The sequence below is a fragment of the Culex pipiens genome, chromosome 1 (assembly GCF_016801865.2).
Source record: "Culex pipiens pallens isolate TS chromosome 1, TS_CPP_V2, whole genome shotgun sequence".
In the NCBI taxonomy this organism is placed as follows: domain Eukaryota; kingdom Metazoa; phylum Arthropoda; class Insecta; order Diptera; family Culicidae; genus Culex; species Culex pipiens.
In genome coordinates, this window is record NC_068937.1 from 37102128 (window position 1) to 37121892 (window position 19765).

Genomic DNA, 19765 nt, shown 5'->3' on the forward strand with positions numbered 1-19765 from the left:
CTTTTCGTCGAAGATAACAAGACCCCAACGTGGTGATTATTGCATTCGATCGTACTATTACGATCGTAATTTCTCGACTCACGATCGAGATTTCTCGATAGTAAGATTACGACTTACCATAGACAAATCTCGATCTACCATCGACAAATTACGACTTACCATAGAGAAATTACGATCGTAATTTTTACCATAGAGAAATTACGATCTTAATTTGTAATACCATTTTTTTGAATATTTTTTTGTTTAAACGGAATTTTTCAAAAATATTCTGAGTTCAATATTTTTAATGTAAAAAAATAACAAAATTAAAAAATATAAAAAAATTCAAAAGTTTCAAAAATTTAAAAATATCAAAAAAAAAATTTTTTAAACTTTAAAAAATTTCAAAAATTTAAAAAATTTCAAGACTTTTAGAAATTTTAAGATTTTCAAAATTTTCAGAAATTTCAAAACTTTCCAAATTTTTAGAAATTTCAAAATTTTAAATTTTTTTTAAAATTCCAAAAATTTCTAAAATTCCAAAAACTTCAAAAAATTTAAAAAATTTTAAAAATTTCCAAAATATTAAAAAAAATTAAAAAAAATAGAAAATAGTTTTTTTTAAAAATTTCATGATTTTCAGAAATTTCAAGATTTTTAAAATTTTCAGAAATTTCAAAACTTTGAAAATCTTCAGAAATTTCAAAAATTTCAAGATTTTCAGAAATTTAAAAATTTTCAAAAATTTTAAAAATTTCAAAAAATTTAAAAAAAAATCCAAAATTTCATAAATTTCAAAAAAAATTAAAAAAAAAATCAAAAATTTCATAAATTTCAAAAAAATTAAAAATTTCAAAAAAAAAATTAAAAAATAAAAACATTCAAAAATTTCAAAAATTTCAAGATTTTCAGAATTCAGAATTCAGATTTCAAGAGTTTTCAGAAATTTCAAAATTTCAAAAATTTTAAGATTTTCAGAAATTTCAAGATTTTCAAAATTTTCAAAAAATTTAAAAAATTTCAAAAAATCAAAAATTACAAAAAAAAACTGTTTTTTTATTTAATTTTTTTAAAGAAAATCAAAATAAAATTGAATAAATTGTAAGTAACTTCAAACAATCAAGAACAAATTAACAAAAAAAATAATTTTAAAGATACAGAAAAAAACCTTTTTTTATTTTTTATATTTTTGCTGAAATTTTTATTTTTTTTTAAATTTTTAAAAAAATTTAAGTTGTTGAAATTCTTGAATTTTTTTTTGATTTTTTTGAAATTTCTGAAAATCATGAATTAAAAAAAAAAGTTTCGAAAACGAGCTTCGAACCCATATCGAGATTTTCTCGATCGTCGGTCGTAATTTGTCGATGGTAGATCGAGAAATTACGATCGAATGATCTCAATCTACTATCGACAAATTACGACTTACCATCGACAAATTACGATCGTAATATTACGATCGAGAAATCTCGATCGTGAGTCGAGAAATTACGATCGAAATATTACGATCGAATGCAATAATCACCACGTACATATTTCAAACGCTTATATCTTTTCCCCCAATCAATTAATCAAGAAGATTCAATCACCAGTAGAAAGAGGAAGACTTAAGCTATCGTTTTATTACATAATAACTTTGACTAAACATAGTTAAAGTGCTTAAAACATGCAATCAAAGTGAGTCATTTTTCAGTTCAAATCGGGCAGATGACCAATCAGAGCGAGCGTATGCATTCGAAGCCTTTTTTCGCCGTTCTCCGGCTCTGCCGCTATTTAAGCAGAAAATTTCGCAAAAGCAAGTCACTTTGTAACGAGCACTCGAACCGGGTACATCGGGACGGCGCGGAGCAGCAGCAGCAGCAGCCAATAGAAGAAGAGGACCAGTAACCAGAAGGAGGAAATTCGAGCGAAGCGGACCGGTGGAAGTCGCTATGATGCGGCGGTTCTCATGAAAGATGGCCATTTCGACAGTGGTGACCACAACCTGGAGTGGTCGGTGATCTCAAAGAAGGTTCCCCTGGGGCCCTGGGAGGACATTTACAGAACCATAGGAGTTTTGGCAATATGGGTATCAAAATTCATGGTTGTTGATACTGAACATGAAAATGGCCATTTTGACAGTAGTGGCCACAACCTGGAGTTGCCGGTGACCTCATGAAAGGTTCCTTGGGGGAACATTTATGACAATTTTGCCGACAAATCTATGAAACAAAATAAAATAATCTTATTCTAAATTTCACTAGCAATTGGGTCCTAAAATGAAGCTTAGATTGCTGATATTATTGTTCACAGCGATAAAGCTTATTTTTCTGAGTACAATGACCCTTCGTACGACCACAAAGAGTTTAAAATGGATTTTTAAATCAATTTTGAAAAATTAACCTCGCGGTCCTTCTTGACAGAAAAGCTCCTACTTGACAGCTCGTTCCAAGGGGACCATAGTTGTCTTGTCAAAAAAAATTGCATTAAAATGAAAAAAGGGATCAGAAATGGTTTTTAATCGTGTTTTTTACCGTTGTACATAAAAATTTACATAGGGCTTTAGTACCCAATTCAAAAACATCAACTCTCATTAACATTGTTTGGTCCTATGTCTTTCGGTTATGTCTCTGACATACAATCTTGAACTTTTTGAACAAAACTTTTGGAAAAATGTAAAAAAATGGAATCAAAAAAAACTTCAGATAATAATTGTATTTTCAGTTTTATAAATTGTGACAACTAATTTTGTTTTTTTTTCAAATTATTTTTTTTACATTTTAAGCAAACATTGAGAAAAATCAGTTTGAAGTTTGGAAGAAGTTTTCCAAATCCTTATTTAATAAAACTAGGTGAATTTAAAAGGTTAATAGCTGTAATGAAGGAAAACTAATGCTGTTACATTGTCAAATTTTGGCCCGCAAGCTTGTCCGAGCTTCAAATTTGGCCAGCCATTTAAAAACTATGAGCACCCCTGACTTAAGTGGTCATAACTGGTACGTAAATATTCGAAAATCTGTAACTTTTGAAGGAATTTTCTGATCAATTTGGTGCCTTCGGTAAAGTTGAGGACTGTTCAGAAAAAATAGGGACACGGAAAAAAAAATCTCGCCGATTTTTGAATTAACTTTTTTTTCACAAAAACTCAATTTCCCAAAATCCGTATTTTTTTTATTTTGGAGATTTTTTGATATGTTTTAATGCCGTTCTACGCATAATTGTCCCATGTTCAAAAAAGTGAAATTGAGTAAAACGCGATTGAAATTTTTCGACCGATTTCTGTGTTTCTACGCATAATTGTCCCGTGGGTTCCTATCGAGAAATTAAAAGGGAGAGTGTGTGCGTGCCACATGGAGTTAAACTTTTCGAAGTGCCATGGGAACCTTCACAGCAACTGCACAGAAAGTTTAACTCCATGTTGCACACACTCTCACTTTTAATTTCTCGATTCGCCAATTTTTATGTGTTTTTCCTAAAGAACCCTATACCTTCGTGTTATCATTTCAAAGAATCCAGCAAGATTTTTTTTTTTTTGCGCCGGGCTGTGATATCCACTCCCGTTGGTCTAAATAAACTTTCACATCTGAATCAAACGAACGCGGCAAGTTCGATTTATTATCTCCAACTGATACTGGTTAGTCGACCATCAACACATGACACTGAAACTTGGATTTAAAAAAATCAACAGCAAATGGAACCTTACAATAAAACATACAAAATGAAAGGGTGGAAAGAAACAAAATGCCTTTTTCAAAAAAACTCACGCCCGGGCCTTCTTGCCCTTGTACTCTCCGGCCCGCACCGGCTTCGTTCCGTTGCTCCGGCCGGCCTGCCGAACCGACCGCGACGCCAGGTAGCGCGGCTCCGGCGTATTCGGGTCACTGTTCGGCACCGTGTCGTCATCCGGCTGGACCGATCCCTCGGTCGTGTTGAGCGAGATGACGCTAATGTTCTCGCTGCCGGCGGTCGTGTCCGCGCTGTGGGTGTTGCTTTGGGTGGTCATGTTGGCGGTGTTGTTTCGGCGAGCCCGCTTGGGGGGCGACTGGGGTGAAGGAGTGGGGGAGGGGGGTTTGCGGGCTCGCGACCGGGTCGGTTGGACGACCGGAGCGGGTGGCGAGGGGGATTTGCGGTTGCGGGCGACGGGGTTGAGCAGCGAGTTGGTGACGCGGCGCGGGGTTGTGTTGATGGGGGCGACGGGGGACTCGGGGGCGGGTGAGTCGGCTGGTTCTGGGGCGGCCTTCTTCTTGCGGCGCACGTTGACGATCACGTCCGCGTCGATGCTGACGTCCAGCTCGAAGTTGAACGCGTACGTGGTCTTGATTTTGGCGTTCACGCTGGCGCTCTTGCCTAGGCGGATGGAACCGGCCTCCTGCATCGAGGGGAGTTTGGAGGAGACCACCTCGGACGAGGGGGTGGACGTTTTGGTGCCGTTGAGGGCGGGTTCGGACAAGTCAGGCGTTTCGACGCGCGGTCGGCGCTGAGACGAACGGGCTGGTGTTGCCGGCTTTTGTCTTGCGGCCGGTTCCTGGGAGGTCGTGTCCGGTGAAGTTTGGATGACCTTGGGAGCTCTGTTGCGGGGTTTGGCCATTGGACCGGACGACTCGGTTGAGTCTGGCTCAACCGCCCTCTTCTTGGAGCTTTCACCGGCCTTCTTCGGCTCAAATTCTAGATCGCCACTGTTGGGCTTGCCCAACTCCTTCAGTCCCGACTCGAACATCTTCCTGCACTTTTGATAGTCCGGTTTGTCGTTAAATTTAAGACCCGCAACGTATTTCGCGTAATCCTGTATCGGTTTTGGAATGTCTTTCTTGAAGCAGTACTTCATAAACCCGCCCACGTCCTTCATGTGCTTCTCCTTCGAGTCCTGCACCTTGACCGGGGTTGTCAGCAGCTTCTCCGCCTCCCAGGGAAGCGTCGCCCCCGACCAGTGCACCAGATTGTACGCCAGCACCTCCATGTCGCCCCGCATCGTTGGCACGCCCTGATGGGCATCTCTCGAGGTGTACTCGATCGTTCCGTTGTGCATTTTCTTCGGGTCCGGCTTGAAGTCCTTGTTCGTGTAGTGACTCGCCAGGCCAAAGTCCACCAAGTACAGCTGCTGCTTGCTGGCCGTCTTCCCGAACCCCAGCAATATGTTCGCCGCCTTCAAATCCGCATGAACGTACGAGCACTCGTGAATGTACTCCAGCACGTCCACCATCTGCAGCGCAATCCGGTACACCGTGTGCTGTGGGAACCGCTTCTCGTTCTTCAGGAAGATTCCCCACAGATCCATACTGTAGCGCGGCATCACCAGAAAGCGATGCTTCAGGTTCTGCAGCTCGTGCGACCCGTTCCCAACAAAGTGCGGCATGCCCAGATGTTTGAGGCCGCGCGCCTTCCGAAACTTTTCAATCTCGTCCTGCTTGGCGTTACGCATGTAAAAGTGCATCTCCACGAAAAGTGGTCCGTTGCCGTGAGGTTCCTAGAAAAACGATTTCAAAATATATATATTCCATCTGATTGTCTGTGCCAAACATAACCAAACAACAACCTACAAATTCCGACACTTACAATCTTCACCACGTACGGATAGTCGTCGGTGCGCTTCGTGCCGGAACTGGCCTCGCACGCGCAGTAAATCTCCCCGAAGCCGCCGCTCCCGATCGACGGGCCCACCTTCCACTGGCGCTTGGCCATATCGGTGAGGACGGTCCCAAGTGGGACCGGCGCCGGCATCTGGTACCCGTTGGCGGCCTTCTTCCGACCGCCGGCGTTTTTCGGTGGCATCTTTCTGCTGGTGGACAATACAACCAAAATCTTTTTAATCGAAAAAATTTAAACGCAAGCTGCGGCTTGCCCTTACCAATCTCTGGATCTTTAGCAAACAATCAGGACAAAACACGAAAAAACTGCGAGACCAAAACCAAGCGCTGGGGCCCTTTTTCGCTTTTTCAACAGTTTTTGTTTGATTTTGACAGCGGAGAGAGCATTGAGCAGGGCTGCCAGCTGTGTTGATTTGTGCTGATGGAAAAAGAGCGCGCGAAATTGAAACGAGCTTTTTAGCACAAAAGCTTTTGCATGTATACGCCACGGTTGCCAGATAAATCTGGCATTGCCAGATTTTTTGAGCGCCAATTGGGTACTAAAGTCCTATGTCAATTGTTATGTACAACGGTAAAAAACACGATTAAAAACCATTTCTGATCACTTTTTTTCATTTTAATGCAAATTTTTTTTTTTACAGGACAACATTTTTTTGATGGATCAACTATGGTCCCCTTGGAACGAGCTGTCAAGTAGGAGCTTTTCTGTCAAGAAGGACCGCGAGGATAATTTTTCAAAATTGATTTAAAAAGCCATTTTAAACTCTTTGTGGTCGTACTAAGGGCTAGACTAAGGGTCATTGTACTCAGAGAAATAAGCTTTATCGCTGTAAACAATAATATCAGCAATCTAAGCTTCATTTTAGGACCCAATTAGAAAAAAAATAATTTTCTATTTCTTGCTCACATTGTTTTATTGACGTATTTTGTTTATTTTGTGAAGCTATAATGTATAAAAAGTGAAAATACACAGTTTTTGAACAAAAAATTGCTTATTACTTTCCGAAAAGTGGCTTGCCAGATTTTCCCCTGATTTTTGCCAGATTTTTTACTCTTCAGACCTGGTAACCCTGAACACAGATCTGTTTAAATGTCAAGTTAAAAGTCGACACGCAGGTCGCCAAATACCGGGAATACACATAATCAGTGTAAAGGTTTTGTACGCAGAATTCTTTCTCTGTGGTACAACCTAGCCGAATTCCGAAACTCAATCCGAATTCTGAAACGGAATCTAATTAGAATCGTATACAAATTCCGTTTCAAACGCAACAACCGGTTCCGTGTTTGAACTGGTTGTTGCGTTTGAAACGGAATTTGTACGATTCTAATTAGATTCCGTTTCAGAATTCGGATTGATTTGACTGGGAGGGTACAACCGATGCCTGTCAAATCTGTGTAGACTTTTGCACAGAATCCGCAGAATCCGGGTAAAACATCAAGCATGTTTTTGTTGCTTCAGGATAAATAAATAAAAAATGTTTAAATACTAAAATTGAATCAAACTAAGACAAGAGTTGTGTTGATTGATGTACAACAGGGTGGTCCAAATCCGGGCTTACTTGGGGCTACCCCCTGAATTCAAAGATTGACCCAACACCAGTTTAAATTCCAAATGTGAGCTCATTCTGACCACGGGAACCCCTCCCTCTAATCGCTTGAAGTTTGTGTGGGAAAAATCGTAAAAATGTATGGGAAAAGCAACTGTTTCTATTTTTACCTGTGGAACACCCAATAACTATCCAATTCGAGAATAGGTCGGAACTAAGGAGGATCTAATAAAAAAAAAGTCGGGAAATCAACTTTATTATTTTTGCTGCGCAATCACGTTTTTTTTATCATGTAACATAAATGCGGGAGTTGATGCACGGTAAAAACAAAGTTAATGCGGACCGGTCGCGATAGAAAATTCAAGTAAAAACAAGTCGCGTCGCTAGCTTCGTATCGCGAGCTTGATTAAACACCTAACAGAAAGAAACTTTTTTTGAACTATATGTTTGACAAATTGCTTTGATAGTCCGATATGCGATGCCTTTCCGTCGGGTGGCAAGATTTTTCGCGTTCGTCGTCGGTGTGCAACAACAACAAAACCTTATCATACCATTTTAGCTCGTCCGCTTCGTTAATCAGTACCTCACTAAACATCAATCATTTAAAAGTCGTAAAAACATCTCAATTTAAAAGGTACACTGTGTAATTCTTGATTTTTTAATTACAAATGATCTTGGTTCTATCTTTCCACAGCCGGCTGTCTAAGATTAAACCATTTCATTTAAAATTTAACAACCGATAAACGGGAAATGTCTCATCCGCAGCATCCGATTGCTTGCCTTGAGAATAATATATAACACCTTTCAACAAACACTATGATTTTGGGTCGCATCATCATCTTCTATGATGAATCCTGACCAAACACCCTATCCTACTAACACATTTTCAGGTATCTGGCGCTCGTGGTGTGTAAATCAGCTGCCCTAGTAGCAACCTGCGCTAACTAACATTCCCGTCCCTTAAATTCGAGGTCTACAAACTGACATGGCGGGCGCCGTTGGTGGCCAATGACTGTTACCTATTCGCAACTGATTTAGTTTTAGCAATCATGGTATTTTATCTTTTCGGCGCATTCATACATGCTGTTGATAAGGGAAACACCACTAGATCGTCGAAGCCTATGATCAGTAGTGCTGAAAGGATATTACGGTTCTGTTCAGCAACGGAGGGGCAACCATGGGTGATCTCTCATGCTCATGCTCAATTCGAGAATAGGTCGGAACTAAGATCTTAATTAAATTTGAATAAGCTTTCCCGAAGACATTATATTTTTAGGATAATTTTATTAAATTTTGATAAATTTGGATTCTAAATTTGGAATTTAACCTAGCGATGGGTCAATCTTTGATTTCAGGGGATAGCCCCGCTGCCGCTAGTTTAGTCGCTGGATTAAATTTCTGAGCAGAATGCTTGTGGCACACACTCTCACTTTTAATTTCTCGATAGTTTTTGAACGATTTTTGTCAATTCGACGAAACGATATTCGGCGAAATGTCCCGCACCCGTCGGATATGCATTAGAGTGTAACAAAAATGACTTTTTGGCGGGCATTCAGGGGTTTGTTCTGGTGGGCATACTGAGCCCAAATCCCAAATATGAGCTTGATTGGACGTAACAGGAGCTGGCGCTCCGCCCTTCAATTTTAAATGGGATTTAACCCGTAAAAAAAGATTTTTTCAAAAATGTCAATTTTTGAGGCATTTTGGCCACTGAAGCGTTTACCAAAAACATCACTGGCATGTAGGCCAGATCCTTGTGCATCTTTTGGTATATATAACATTGAAGTTTGGAGCACCCTGGAGCTCGGTACAGACCATCAAAGTTTGGCATTTTTTCGAAAAACCGGCCCCGGCAAAAAAGATATGCGTCGCGTCTCGCGACGCCCGAGACGCCATTTGATTTTGCTGGGACCGATTTTTCGAAAAAAATGCCAAACTTTGAAGGTCTGTACCGAGCTCCAGGGTGCTCCAAACTTCAATGTAATATATACCAAAAGATGCGCAAGGATCTGGCCTACACGCCAGTGATGTTTTTGGTAAACGCTTCAGTGGCCAAAATGCCTCAAAAATTGTCATTTTTGAAAAAATCTTTTTTTACGGGTTAAATCCCATTTAAAATTGAAGGGCGGAGCGCCAGCTCCTGTTATGTCGAATCGAGCTCATATTTGGGATTTTGGCTCAGTATGCCCACCGGAACAAACCCCTGAATGCCCGCCAAAAAGTCATTTTTGTTACACTCTAATATGCATGCAGTTTGCGTTGCGTCATTTCATAACACCCCCTTGTGTACTAAAATCAATTTGACAGCCCCAGAAAAAGCTCCGACTTGTCAACCGCCGCGAAAGAGAGACCCAGACAGAAAAAAAGATGGCCAGCACAAACGAGGAGGAGGTCGCCGCGATGGAAGAAACAGGTATTTCGGCTGCAAATTTAACGTTTTGAGTGTTTAAAACATCACCATTTGATAGTTTACAGTGAGATCATGAGAAATCATGTAAAATTTCCTCCGGAAATGTGTTGTTACGCACGAAAAAGGCGTTTCCAAAAGTCGCGTTTTCGCCACTTTCGCTGGCCGCTCTTCCGCCATTAAATTTTGTCGTGTCGGCTGTTTTTTTTCCCTTCTCTCCCTACTTTTTCTGCTGAGTTGACGCAACGATTGACAACCGTTGCCGTTGGTTTCGGTGTTTGGTTCCGCTTATCTCTAGTGCCGCATTTTTTTTGCTTGTGATTTTACAGCAGCGGAAACTGGCCGCCGAAGTACGCGCTCCAGACGGAGTGGGGCCGCCGCGCCGGCCACGCCAACTCCCGCTGCAACCCGGTCGTCCCGGAGGACCAAGAAGCAGGAGGCAGCCGTGGAAGAGGTGCCCGAGGAGGAAGCGCCGCAGCCGGTTGTCGAGGATGTGAGTTTGAAAAGGGCGAATGACGAATTGTTGATAATTTATTGAATGATGATACGATTGCGAAAAGGGAAATCGCGGCGTTGTTCCGATTTCTCCTGAGAAGAATGGGAATCGGCTTCCGGGCTGAATCCCTTCGTCTACGATGACTTCGCAAGGGCCAACTGATCTTTCTTGATAGGAGAAGTGCTTACCGATAACAACATTCAGTAGAATTAATCAGGCAGTTTTTACAGGTCATCATGGTGGATTCAGACGAGCCGGATACGAAACAGGTGATGGAACAGCTGCAGGACCTAATCGTCCCGGTACAGGACAACCAGAGCAAGGAAGCGGACGAAAGCAGCTCCATCAATCTGTTTGAGGAATTCCAGGCGGACACGAACACCCAGCAGGACGAAAAGTCCTCCTCCGACAAGGAAGAACCGGTGGCTATCCCTAAGGAGTGTGAATTTATCGCGAATTTAGCCGCGGAAGAAGAGAACGCCAACAGTCTGCCGTCGGTAGTGGACGAGAACTCTGCCTCGGTCAATGCGGCTCCCGAAGCGCAGCTGGACGAAGAGTACGTTTCGCCGGCGGCCCCGGAACCTTCCACGTTGGACGCCGTCAACGGCGACAACACGGAGGACGTCACCGGAAGCAGCGATAACGCACTTGCCGAAAACGTCGCCAACAGGCTGAACGAGGACGATTCCAAAAACACCGACCTCGACGCGGAAATGGTCTCCGAAGATGAACTCCCCCAGCCGGAGCAACCTCAGGTGCACGATGCTGAGGAAGTGTCCGACGACGAGCTGCCCGGCCCAAAGCTGGCGGAACTACCCGCCGACGCCGAAGTTGTCTCCGAGGACGAGCTGCCGCACACAGCGGAAAAGGTCGCGCCCGAGCTGCCCAAGGACACCGACAACGTATCCGACGAGGAACTCCCGGCGGCGAAAGTCGATCTCCCCGCCGACACCGACAACGTCTCGGACGAAGAACTCCCCGCGGCGAAGAAAGCCGAACTGCCCAAGGACACCGACAACGTCTCAGACGAAGAACTCCCCGCGGCAAAGGTCGATCTTCCCGCGGACACTGACAACGTCTCCGACGAGGAATTGCCCGCGGCCAAGAAAGCCGACCTTCCGGAAGACACCGACAACGTGTCCGACGAAGAGCTGCCCGCGGCCAAGGTGGACCTGCCAGCCGACACGGACAACGTGTCCGATGATGAGTTACCCGTGGCGAAGAAGGCGGAACTCCCCGCCGACACCGACAACGTTTCGGACGAGGAGCTCGAGTCGTCGAAGAAAACGGAGGATTCTTCCGTAGCGGAAACGCCGCAAATAGTTCAGGAAGTCCCGGCCGAACCCGACACCCAGCAGCCCGAAAAGACCAAGTCGAGCGACGCGGACAAGAAGGAGTCCTCGAAGCGAAAGCTCGAAAAGGAAGCGGACGCGCCGGCTGAGAAGACGGGCGAAGCGCCCGAGAAGAAGACAAAGGTTGATCCTCCCGCTGGTAAGTACGATGCGATCGCTGCAAGACACAACATAAAAGTTTCGTTTGCTTTTACAGAACCGGAGAAAAAGAAGCTGCCAGATTTGGACAAGTACTGGAAGGCGGTCAATGACGATTCGACGGATTTCACGGCATGGACGTACCTGCTGCAATACGTAGATCAAGAGGTGGGTTCAATACTGTACCTTAAAATTTTCTTATTTTCTAGGTTAGGACTTTAGACTTTTTGGGTTTTGAATTCGCTTTGTTGAATGAGTTGCAACCTTGCAAATTCGATGTTGTGGCACTGCAGGAGGTCAGCAGACCAGCAGGATCGCGTGTTCGGCTTTATGGCGATCAGCAAGCGGATGTGAAAGTTGAGGATAAGAGGTCGTTTCTTCAACTACAGCATTATCAACGTGTACTGCCCCACGAAGAAAAACCCGATGATGAGAAGGAAACATTCTACGTGACGCTGGAGGAGGTGGACGACGGTTTTCCGCGGCAGGATGTGAAAAACATCGTTGGGAACATGAACGCACGGTTCGGACCCTACACACGTTCACCAACGACTTCGGCATCCCGTAGAATCGTGGTCAGAAGCATATATTTTCCTCGCAAGGACATCCGTAAAGCCACCTGGACATCACCTGACCAACGGACGAAAACGCAAATCGACCACAGGAAGACCACAGCCAGCAGGAAGTCCAGGATTGCGCAAAAATGGAGCAGCTATTCCGAGCTAACGAATCGCGTAAAGTTAACGAGAAGGTGAACCGATCCCTCAAAGGCTTCATGCCGCGAGCTGACGCTACCACGGATCAAATATTTTTTCTCCGACAAATCCTCGAGAAATGTCGTGATTACATCGTGCCCACACTTCTTTATCAATTTCAATGCGACCAGTGATACAACCAACCGCGAGCAGCAGTGGCAGATTATGCACGAGAACGGATTCCCGGACTGACTCGGCTGATCAAGGCTACCTTGAATGGTGTGATGTGCTACGTGCGTGTTTAGGGGGATGGAACCCTTTGGATCACGCCGAGGGCTGCGGCATGGTGATGGCTTATCCTGTACGCTGTTCAACATCGTCCTTGAGGGCATTATTCGAAGGGCGGGCATCGAAACGAGTGGCACGATTATGAACAAGACCTACCAATTGCATGCTTTTGCCAATGACATCGACATTGTGGCAAGAAACCTGGAGACGGTGAAGGATGTCTACACCCGACTGAACTGTGGATGGTGATGAGTTGGAGGAGGTGAGCGAGTTCGTGTACTTGGGATTGCTGGTAATCGCCGACAACGACACCAGCAAAGAGATTCGGACTCGTATGCTGGTAATCGTGCTTACTTTGGATTACGGAAGACCCTCACATCGGATCGAGTGCAACACCACACGAAGCTGACGGCAGGATCACGAACGTGCTCTTGAAGTCTTGAAACGGAAGATGCTGAATGCGGATGTCTGACGGAATATGGCGAAGACGCATGAGCCGTATGACGATCTTTGGGGAGTACGTGTAAACAATGTCAGCCAAACTAGAACATCTAGAAGACTTGTTGATTCTAACCCAAGCAATATTTTATTCCTAACTCACGACCGTTTCGTTGCCGTCGCATCCGACTAACAACTCTATTCCTCACTCTCTCAACAGAGCGACATCGAGGCGGCCCGCGAAGCGTACGACGCGTTCCTCGCGCACTACCCGTACTGTTACGGTTACTGGCGCAAGTACGCCGACTACGAAAAGCGCAAGGGCAGCAAACGCAAGTGCGAGGAGGTAAGTGGCGAACAAATTCATAAAGTATTTTCACTATCCCGTTTTTTATCCCCCCCACCTTCGGTGGCGCGTCGTCTGCGTCGGCGTCGTCGTTGAGCTCGAGCGGCGTCTCTTGATGCGACTCGACTGTGACTCTGTGAGGGTTTTTTTGCGGGCACCACAAACACACCACCACTCATCAGGGCACGCAATTTCAGCGCAAAAGGATCACTTCTGGCTTGTGTTTTACTTTTCATGTGTTGTTAGGTTGCCCGGCCGTGGGAGCGTTGGCTTTGGCGAAGCGATACTCGTCGGACACTCTGATGTGGGGCGAGTACGGCTCGTGAGGTCAACGCGCTTCAGCCTGGGCGACTTTATTATCAAACGTATTGTGATTTATCAGAAAGTTTTTGCCAAGAATATACAGATCGGGCGCTAAGATCTACTGAAAATCATCTGGATTCGAAAGAAATGTATCATTTTTGGTAGCTTTCATGACGGTCGCTCATAATTCTTTGTCATTCCATTACCAGCATTACGATCTAGCTTGAAAAATGTACGAAACGATAGGAATTAGGCTTAGGTTACGCGAACGGCGCGATTTCAACTAACTCGTGACTGCTAACAACCAGAATAGGTTCAACACTCAAACTAAAACCCTTTTCAATAACAAATTTATATTTTTGGTGATTATTTGTGAATTGGAGATTTCACAGCAAAGCAGACTTACGCTGCTTTGTTTGTATCATTTTTGTAAATACCATTAGTCTCGTGTTGTATATTTTAACCATTTGCTGACTCAGGTTATGCTCTCGCAACGGTTGCAGTAAGTATGGCAAGCAATGAAATGAATGAAATTGGTTAGAATGTAATTTTAAGCGTAGGATTAAGAAACTGCTAACCCTAATCGAAACATTTAACCTCCCACTTTGCAGAATTTAGGTGGACTGCACAATGTCTACGCCAGGCTTCTCCGGATATCCTATGTTTGCTGATCAGCTTCGCAAATTTCCACCTTGTCTACCCTTACTTACTTACTTTTACTTCTCGAACAGCTCTCGGGTCATAAGCTGTCTCCAGATGCGCTGCCACTGGACTCGGTCCTGGGCACTCTCCAATTCCGCTGTATTCCTGCACTTGGTCATCCTTGCGACGTGTCCGGCCAGCCTTGGCGACTTTTCGAATACTTGACTTCCCGTGGAGCTGCGTCAGCTCGTGGTTCTCCTTTCTCCTCCATACATTTTTCTCACGTACACCGCAATTTAGGCTGAAAATTTATTCTTAAACTCAATTCACGAAACATCTCTGCGGTTAACTTCACACGGTGTGCCTGGCCATTAGGGTGTCCCAAAATACACTCAAACTCCGATGGTTTGACACCAACCGCTGTCAAACGAACGGGGTAACTTTTTAGTTTGACACCCCTTTTACACGGAGTTCACACACACTACCAAACGTTTGTTTTGATAGTGTGCGTGAGCGCCGTGTAAAAAGTGACAGTTCGTCACTTTTTAGTCTGACTTTGACTAAAAAAGTGTCAAACGAAAAAGTGACCAACCACCGGGGGTTGAGTGTAATGCGATGTCGCGGAAACCTTTGGAGTCATACGGATTTTGTAGATTTTGTGAGATGTGATCCGTTCACAGAATCCCCTCTACTGTTAATGCAACGCAGTAGGCCTGGCCGCTTTAATTATGGAAATACAGCTCTGGGATGCTCTAATGTACTAAAATCATTGATATTGAAAGATCTTGGGGCGTAATCTACAACATGTTCTTCCAGGATGCTTTCTGCGCTCATAGTTTTTTTTTACGGTTTTTGTTGAATATCTCAGGACTGAACTCATGCGGCTCTCTCACTCTCAGTCATCTAGGCACTTGCCGTTCAAAACATCAGGTCCAATCTCAGCGTTGTCCAGCGATTTGTGTAATGTTTATTTTCGTATGGCGTCCCAGTTTAACAGGTTTTTGGGTTTTGTGGGCATTCCAAATATATGTACGACTTCGACTTAAGAAGGTATTAGACTACGACAAGCAAACAAACTCGAACATTTTGACAGTTTTTACCAGTTTGTCTGCGTTAATTGTTCGTCAACATTTGTTTGTAAACGTCAGCTTGCATACATTTTATCTTGTTTGCAAGTTTGGCAAACTGTCAAACACTATTAAGGGCGAGTTTGTTTGCGGAAGTGTAATAGCTCCTTTACTATTATCCGCCAGTGTCCGACAGAGTTCAAATCTAAGTGAATGAGCTCAAATGTTGAAACCTTTTTTCAGTGACCAGGCCCACTACACAGTTTTTATCAACGATTTTATTCATTGATTCAAGAAAACTTTTCTTATTCCGAACAAATAACCAATTTTTTTCGAGCGCTTATTGTAAGCAATCAATACTTTTTTTCCAAATAAGATCTTTTGAAGCTTATTGGATTGACTGAAAAATGATACTTGATAAGCTCACAGAGATAACGGAAACTCGCCTACAGCGCACCGAGTGGTTTGTATTGTACCCATGAATTACTTATTGGATCGTATGGTCAAAACTCGTTTTAACTTTCAGGATGCAGCCAAGCCGAGCATCGACGAGAGAGAGACAAAACCAGACCGAGAGACGCAAATAATCACCATTAATGTTTTTCTTCCTTGCATACAAACTAGCGTTCAGGGTTTAGCTTTGACATGTAAATTATTACCGATGAAATGTGTTAGTTAGGAATGTTAGGGAACACACAAGCGCGTGCACAGGTGTTGCAGGTCTCTCCGATCTTAAAAACCATTTGTTAAAACCAATTATCAGACACTCGTTTGCTCAGAGCCTCTCTATGTAAGTGCCATGCGATATGTCGAATATAATACAACGGAAATTCCGTTTTCCGCCATCTGGATCTTTGTCTGCTCTTTTTCCGTGTGTGCGGCCACGCCACGCCCTTCTCCGCAGGTCTTTGAGCGCGGTCTGCGAGCGATCCCGCTGTCGGTGGACCTGTGGATCCACTACCTGGGCCACGTCAAGACGAACAACGCCGACGACGAGACGGCGATCCGGTCGCAGTTTGAGCGTGCGCTGGCCGCCTGCGGGCTGGAATTCCGCTCGGACAAGCTGTGGGAGGCGTACATCAAGTGGGAGAACGAGGGCAAGCGCGTCGACAAGGTGGTGGCGCTGTATGACCGCTTGCTGGCTACGCCGACCCAGGGTTACGCGAACCACTTTGACCAGTGAGTTGATGTTTGAGAGGGGTTGGTGCGATCGCTGATTTTCTCCTGTTTCGTTACAGCTTCAAGGAGGTGGTCAACAACAACGGTCCGGTGCACACGCTGGTCAGCAAGGAGGAGTTCCTGGAGCTGCGTGCGTACGTTCGCGAGTCCGCTCGGAAGCGCAAGGAAGATCGTGAGAAGAAGGAAAAGGATCGCAAGGACAAGCACGATGACCACAAGTCGTCCAAGTCCAAGTCGGACAAGTCTGCTGATAAGCGGGACAAGAGTCAGGAACCGCAGGAAGCTGCCAAGGAATCTAAGGAAGTGAAAGAGTTGGAAGTGAAGATTAAGGAGGAGCCTATGGACACGGATGAGCTGAAGGCGAAGGAGGATGAGAAGGAGAATGCCAAGCCTGCAGAGCAGGACAAGGCCGAAGAGAAGATGGAGGTCGAGGCGGAGCCGGAGAAGGAAGCTGACGATCACGTCAACAGTCCCGAGGAAGCGGATTCCATCAAGGATAAGATCATTTCTCGGCGCAAGAAGGTTCACAAAGCGACCGTGGCTGCGGTCACCGCTCGATGGACCTACGAGGAGGGCATCAAACGGCCATATTTCCACGTGAAGCCGCTGGAGCGTTGCCAGCTGAAGAACTGGAAGGAGTATCTGGACTTTGAGATCGAACAAGGTGACGACAAGCGCGTGCTGGTGCTGTTCGAGCGATGCTTGATCGCGTGCGCTCTTTACGATGACTTTTGGCTCAAGTTGATCCGTTATCTGGACGGACGTGCCGAACACCAGCCGGAAATGGTCCCACGCATTCGCGATGGCTACGAACGCGCATGCACGATCCATCATCCGGACAAGCCGAGCCTACACCTGATGTGGTCGGCGTTCGAAGAATCCCAGGATAACATTCCCAAAGCGGCGGAGATATTGGCCAACTTGGAAAAGGTTTGCCCCAACCTGATGCAGATCGCGTACCGCCGGATAAATCTGGAACGACGACGCGGCGATCACGACAAGTGCGTCCAGCTGTATCAAACGTATCTGGCGCAGGCCAAGAGCAAAACCATCGCCGGCAACATTGCCATCAAGTACGCACGGTTCCTCAACAAGATCAAGAAAGACCTCGACCAAGCCCACACAGTGCTTAAGACGTACCTGGAGAAGGACCCGTCAAACACTCGCGTCGCACTTCAGCTCATCGATCTGGCCCTGCAGCGCGACTCCGTCGACGAAAAGGAGATCGTCGAAATTATGGACACATTCATGACCCGCGAAGGCATCGAACCGGACCAGAAGGTGCTGTTCGCCCAGCGAAAGGTCGAATTCTTGGAGGACTTTGGCAGCACGGCCAAGGGACTGCAGGAGGCCCAGAAGGCGCTGCAGGCCATCATGGCCAAGGCGAACGAAGTCAAGAAGAAGAGGTAAGCTTCGATCTCGAGAAGCATGTCTTCTCCCGACCTGTGTAAATAAATCGTTTCGCTTGTCCTCTTTCCAGGGAACAATCTCCGCCGAAAAAGGCGTCCAAGGAGTCCAGCTCGAGCGCCGCAGCGGGAGCGTCCGCGAGTAGCTACGCCGCGGGCAGCTACAGCTACGCTGCTAACCCTTCGTCCTACTACGGAACGGCGGCGTCCGGGTACCAGTACGGCGACAGCTCCTCGTACGGGTACAGCACCTGGAACCAGCAATATTCGCAGTCCGGCTACGGAAACTACGGCCAGTGGAGCGGCTACGGAAGTTACTATTGAGCGACGACGGGCACATTCTTTTAATCTACCGATTACGTTACGTGTGTAGGATGCAACCACTATAATGTTGTTTTATAGTAGCGAGAGTTACGCACTTGTGGGGACGATAAACTAGCTCTTAATCGTATTTGTTGGGTAAACTAAACTATGATCCGTTTCAACTCTAGGGACTTACTTTTGACTAAATGTATGCACAGTACAATGTGTTGAATCCTGAACAATCCACTAAGTTTGGTTTGCGTGTGGAGCACACAAATTGAAATAAAAAATACACTAACTTTACTTGCTTTAGAAGAAACCATTTAATTTGCTCATGTTTTTATTAACCCAAAACAAGATGTGACCATCTCAAAAGCAGAACAAATAAAGCTGAAATTCAAACACAAAACAACACCTCAACGCTCAATCGAGTCCATCGGCACGATGTTACAGCCCAACAATCCCCGACCGGACCACGTCTTGGGCGTCAGCACCAAATCGACCATCTTCCCATCCCGGCGAACCCGCACCGGAACCGACTTGTTCTCGCAGCTCTTCACCACCACCGCGATCTGCGACAAATCGCGGAAGTTGCCCGCATTGACCGTTCCAAACTCGACGATTTCATCGCGCAACGCAATTCCCGCGTCCTGCGCCGGCGACCCTTCGCTGACCACGTTCACCTTGGCGATCGGTTTAACGGGCGCTGCCGGACGACGCTGGCTTCCACCGGCGCTGTCAATGTCCATGGCCTGCAGCTTGGTGGAGGCCAGGTTTTCCTGCTGCTGGGCGGCCGTTTCCGCGTGAACCGTGTGCAGCCCTTGCTCGATGAGCTTCATCAGCGATTTCAGGTCATTTTGGAGGCAAATGATCTGGTGTCGTGCGCCGCGCACCTGGTAGACGTCGATGTCGTTGCGCGGAAATCCGGCTGCGTCCACCAGCGAGTCGGTCATTCCGACGCGGTTCTAGAAAGGGGAAAGAGGGAATGACGCTGCGGAATTTGAAACTTGAATCGATGGTGTGTACTCACAGCCTCCAGAATCTTTCCCTGCTCGCTGATTTTGTGCTCGATAGATTCTTTTTGTTTGATGAGTTCAAGGACTTGGTCCCGAGATGTTGTTGAGGGAACAACCATGATTTAGGAACGGATTTTTTGCAAATAATTTTTCTTCTCAAAATTCACTGTCTCAAGCAAAGCTAACATAAAATTAATAAACAATGTTGTTTGACGTTTGTGTTGTTATGTTGCATTGGGTCATGCTACAACCTAGTAGGCTGCAACAAGTTTTCGTGCAACGCGTTACAATACATACACACTGAAAGGAAAGTTTATCCCATGCACAATAAATACTTTTGGCCAGAAAAAAACCGAACGAACTGGCCAAAAGTATCGAGAAATTAAAAGTGAGAGTGTGTGCAACATGGAGTTAAACTTTCTATGAAGTTGCTGTGAAGGTTACCATGACACTTTGAAAAGTTTAACTCCATGTTGCACGCACACACTCTCACTTTTAATTTCTCGATACACTCAAACCCGGGTGTATCCCATTTGGCATAAAGCCATTTGGCATAATGCCGTTTGGCATAACGCCGTTTGGCATAATGCCGTTTGGCATAA

The 19765-nt window shown here is 45.2% G+C and overlaps 3 protein-coding genes and 1 long non-coding RNA gene across 5 annotated transcripts; 1 reads left to right on the forward strand and 3 right to left on the reverse strand.

The window, feature by feature from the left end:
- Positions 1-1252: 1252 nt before the first annotated feature.
- LOC128092373 (uncharacterized) lies at positions 1253-2415 on the reverse strand. Its single transcript, XR_008211700.1, has 2 exons — positions 2128-2415; positions 1253-1977 (listed from the first exon to the last, which is right to left on the reverse strand). It is a non-coding gene; the product is annotated as an uncharacterized LOC128092373 (long non-coding RNA).
- A 1122-nt stretch (positions 2416-3537) lies between these two features.
- LOC120414178 (nucleosomal histone kinase 1) lies at positions 3538-5942 on the reverse strand. Of its 2 annotated transcripts, none has more exons than XM_052706332.1 (3): positions 5801-5942; positions 5509-5728; positions 3538-5419 (listed from the first exon to the last, which is right to left on the reverse strand). In XM_052706332.1, exons 2-3 carry the CDS (start codon positions 5722-5724, stop codon positions 3716-3718), a joined length of 1920 nt encoding a protein of 639 aa, XP_052562292.1. In that variant the 5' UTR covers positions 5725-5728; positions 5801-5942; the 3' UTR covers positions 3538-3715. The 2 variants fall into 2 exon arrangements, with proteins under 2 accessions (XP_052562292.1, XP_039431186.1); XM_039575252.1 differs by having other exon boundaries at positions 5509-5731.
- A 3455-nt stretch (positions 5943-9397) lies between these two features.
- Positions 9398-18450, forward strand: LOC120414151 (pre-mRNA-processing factor 39). Its single transcript, XM_039575190.2, has 8 exons — positions 9398-9500; positions 9824-9987; positions 10221-11481; positions 11539-11648; positions 13122-13247; positions 16164-16438; positions 16498-17844; positions 17919-18450. The coding sequence occupies exons 1-8, from the start codon at positions 9455-9457 to the stop codon at positions 18166-18168; spliced, it is 3579 nt and encodes a 1192-aa protein (XP_039431124.1). The 5' UTR covers positions 9398-9454; the 3' UTR covers positions 18169-18450.
- Positions 18447-19363, reverse strand: LOC120414152 (26S proteasome non-ATPase regulatory subunit 9). The gene is made up of 2 exons (XM_039575191.2): positions 19178-19363; positions 18447-19112 (listed from the first exon to the last, which is right to left on the reverse strand). The coding sequence occupies exons 1-2, from the start codon at positions 19280-19282 to the stop codon at positions 18564-18566; spliced, it is 654 nt and encodes a 217-aa protein (XP_039431125.1). The 5' UTR covers positions 19283-19363; the 3' UTR covers positions 18447-18563.
- Positions 19364-19765: the final 402 nt, after the last annotated feature.

Bases quoted from the DNA above. Each gene is read 5' to 3' on its own strand.
- LOC120414178 (XM_052706332.1), bottom strand. From the start codon at position 5,724: ATGCCACCGAAAAACGCCGGCGGTCGGAAGAAGGCCGCCAACGGGTAC. The intron at 5,420-5,508 runs GTAAGTGTCGGA...TCGTTTTTCTAG, and splicing joins ATCCGTACGTGGTGAAGATT to GAACCTCACGGCAACGGACC.
- LOC120414151 (XM_039575190.2), top strand. From the start codon at position 9,455: ATGGCCAGCACAAACGAGGAGGAGGTCGCCGCGATGGAAGAAACAG. The intron at 16,439-16,497 runs GTGAGTTGATGT...GTTTCGTTACAG, and splicing joins TACGCGAACCACTTTGACCA to CTTCAAGGAGGTGGTCAACA. The intron at 17,845-17,918 runs GTAAGCTTCGAT...TCCTCTTTCCAG, and splicing joins AACGAAGTCAAGAAGAAGAG to GGAACAATCTCCGCCGAAAA.
- LOC120414152 (XM_039575191.2), bottom strand. From the start codon at position 19,282: ATGGTTGTTCCCTCAACAACATCTCGGGACCAAGTCCTTGAACTCATC. The intron at 19,113-19,177 runs GTGAGTACACAC...TCCCCTTTCTAG, and splicing joins AGGGAAAGATTCTGGAGGCT to AACCGCGTCGGAATGACCGA.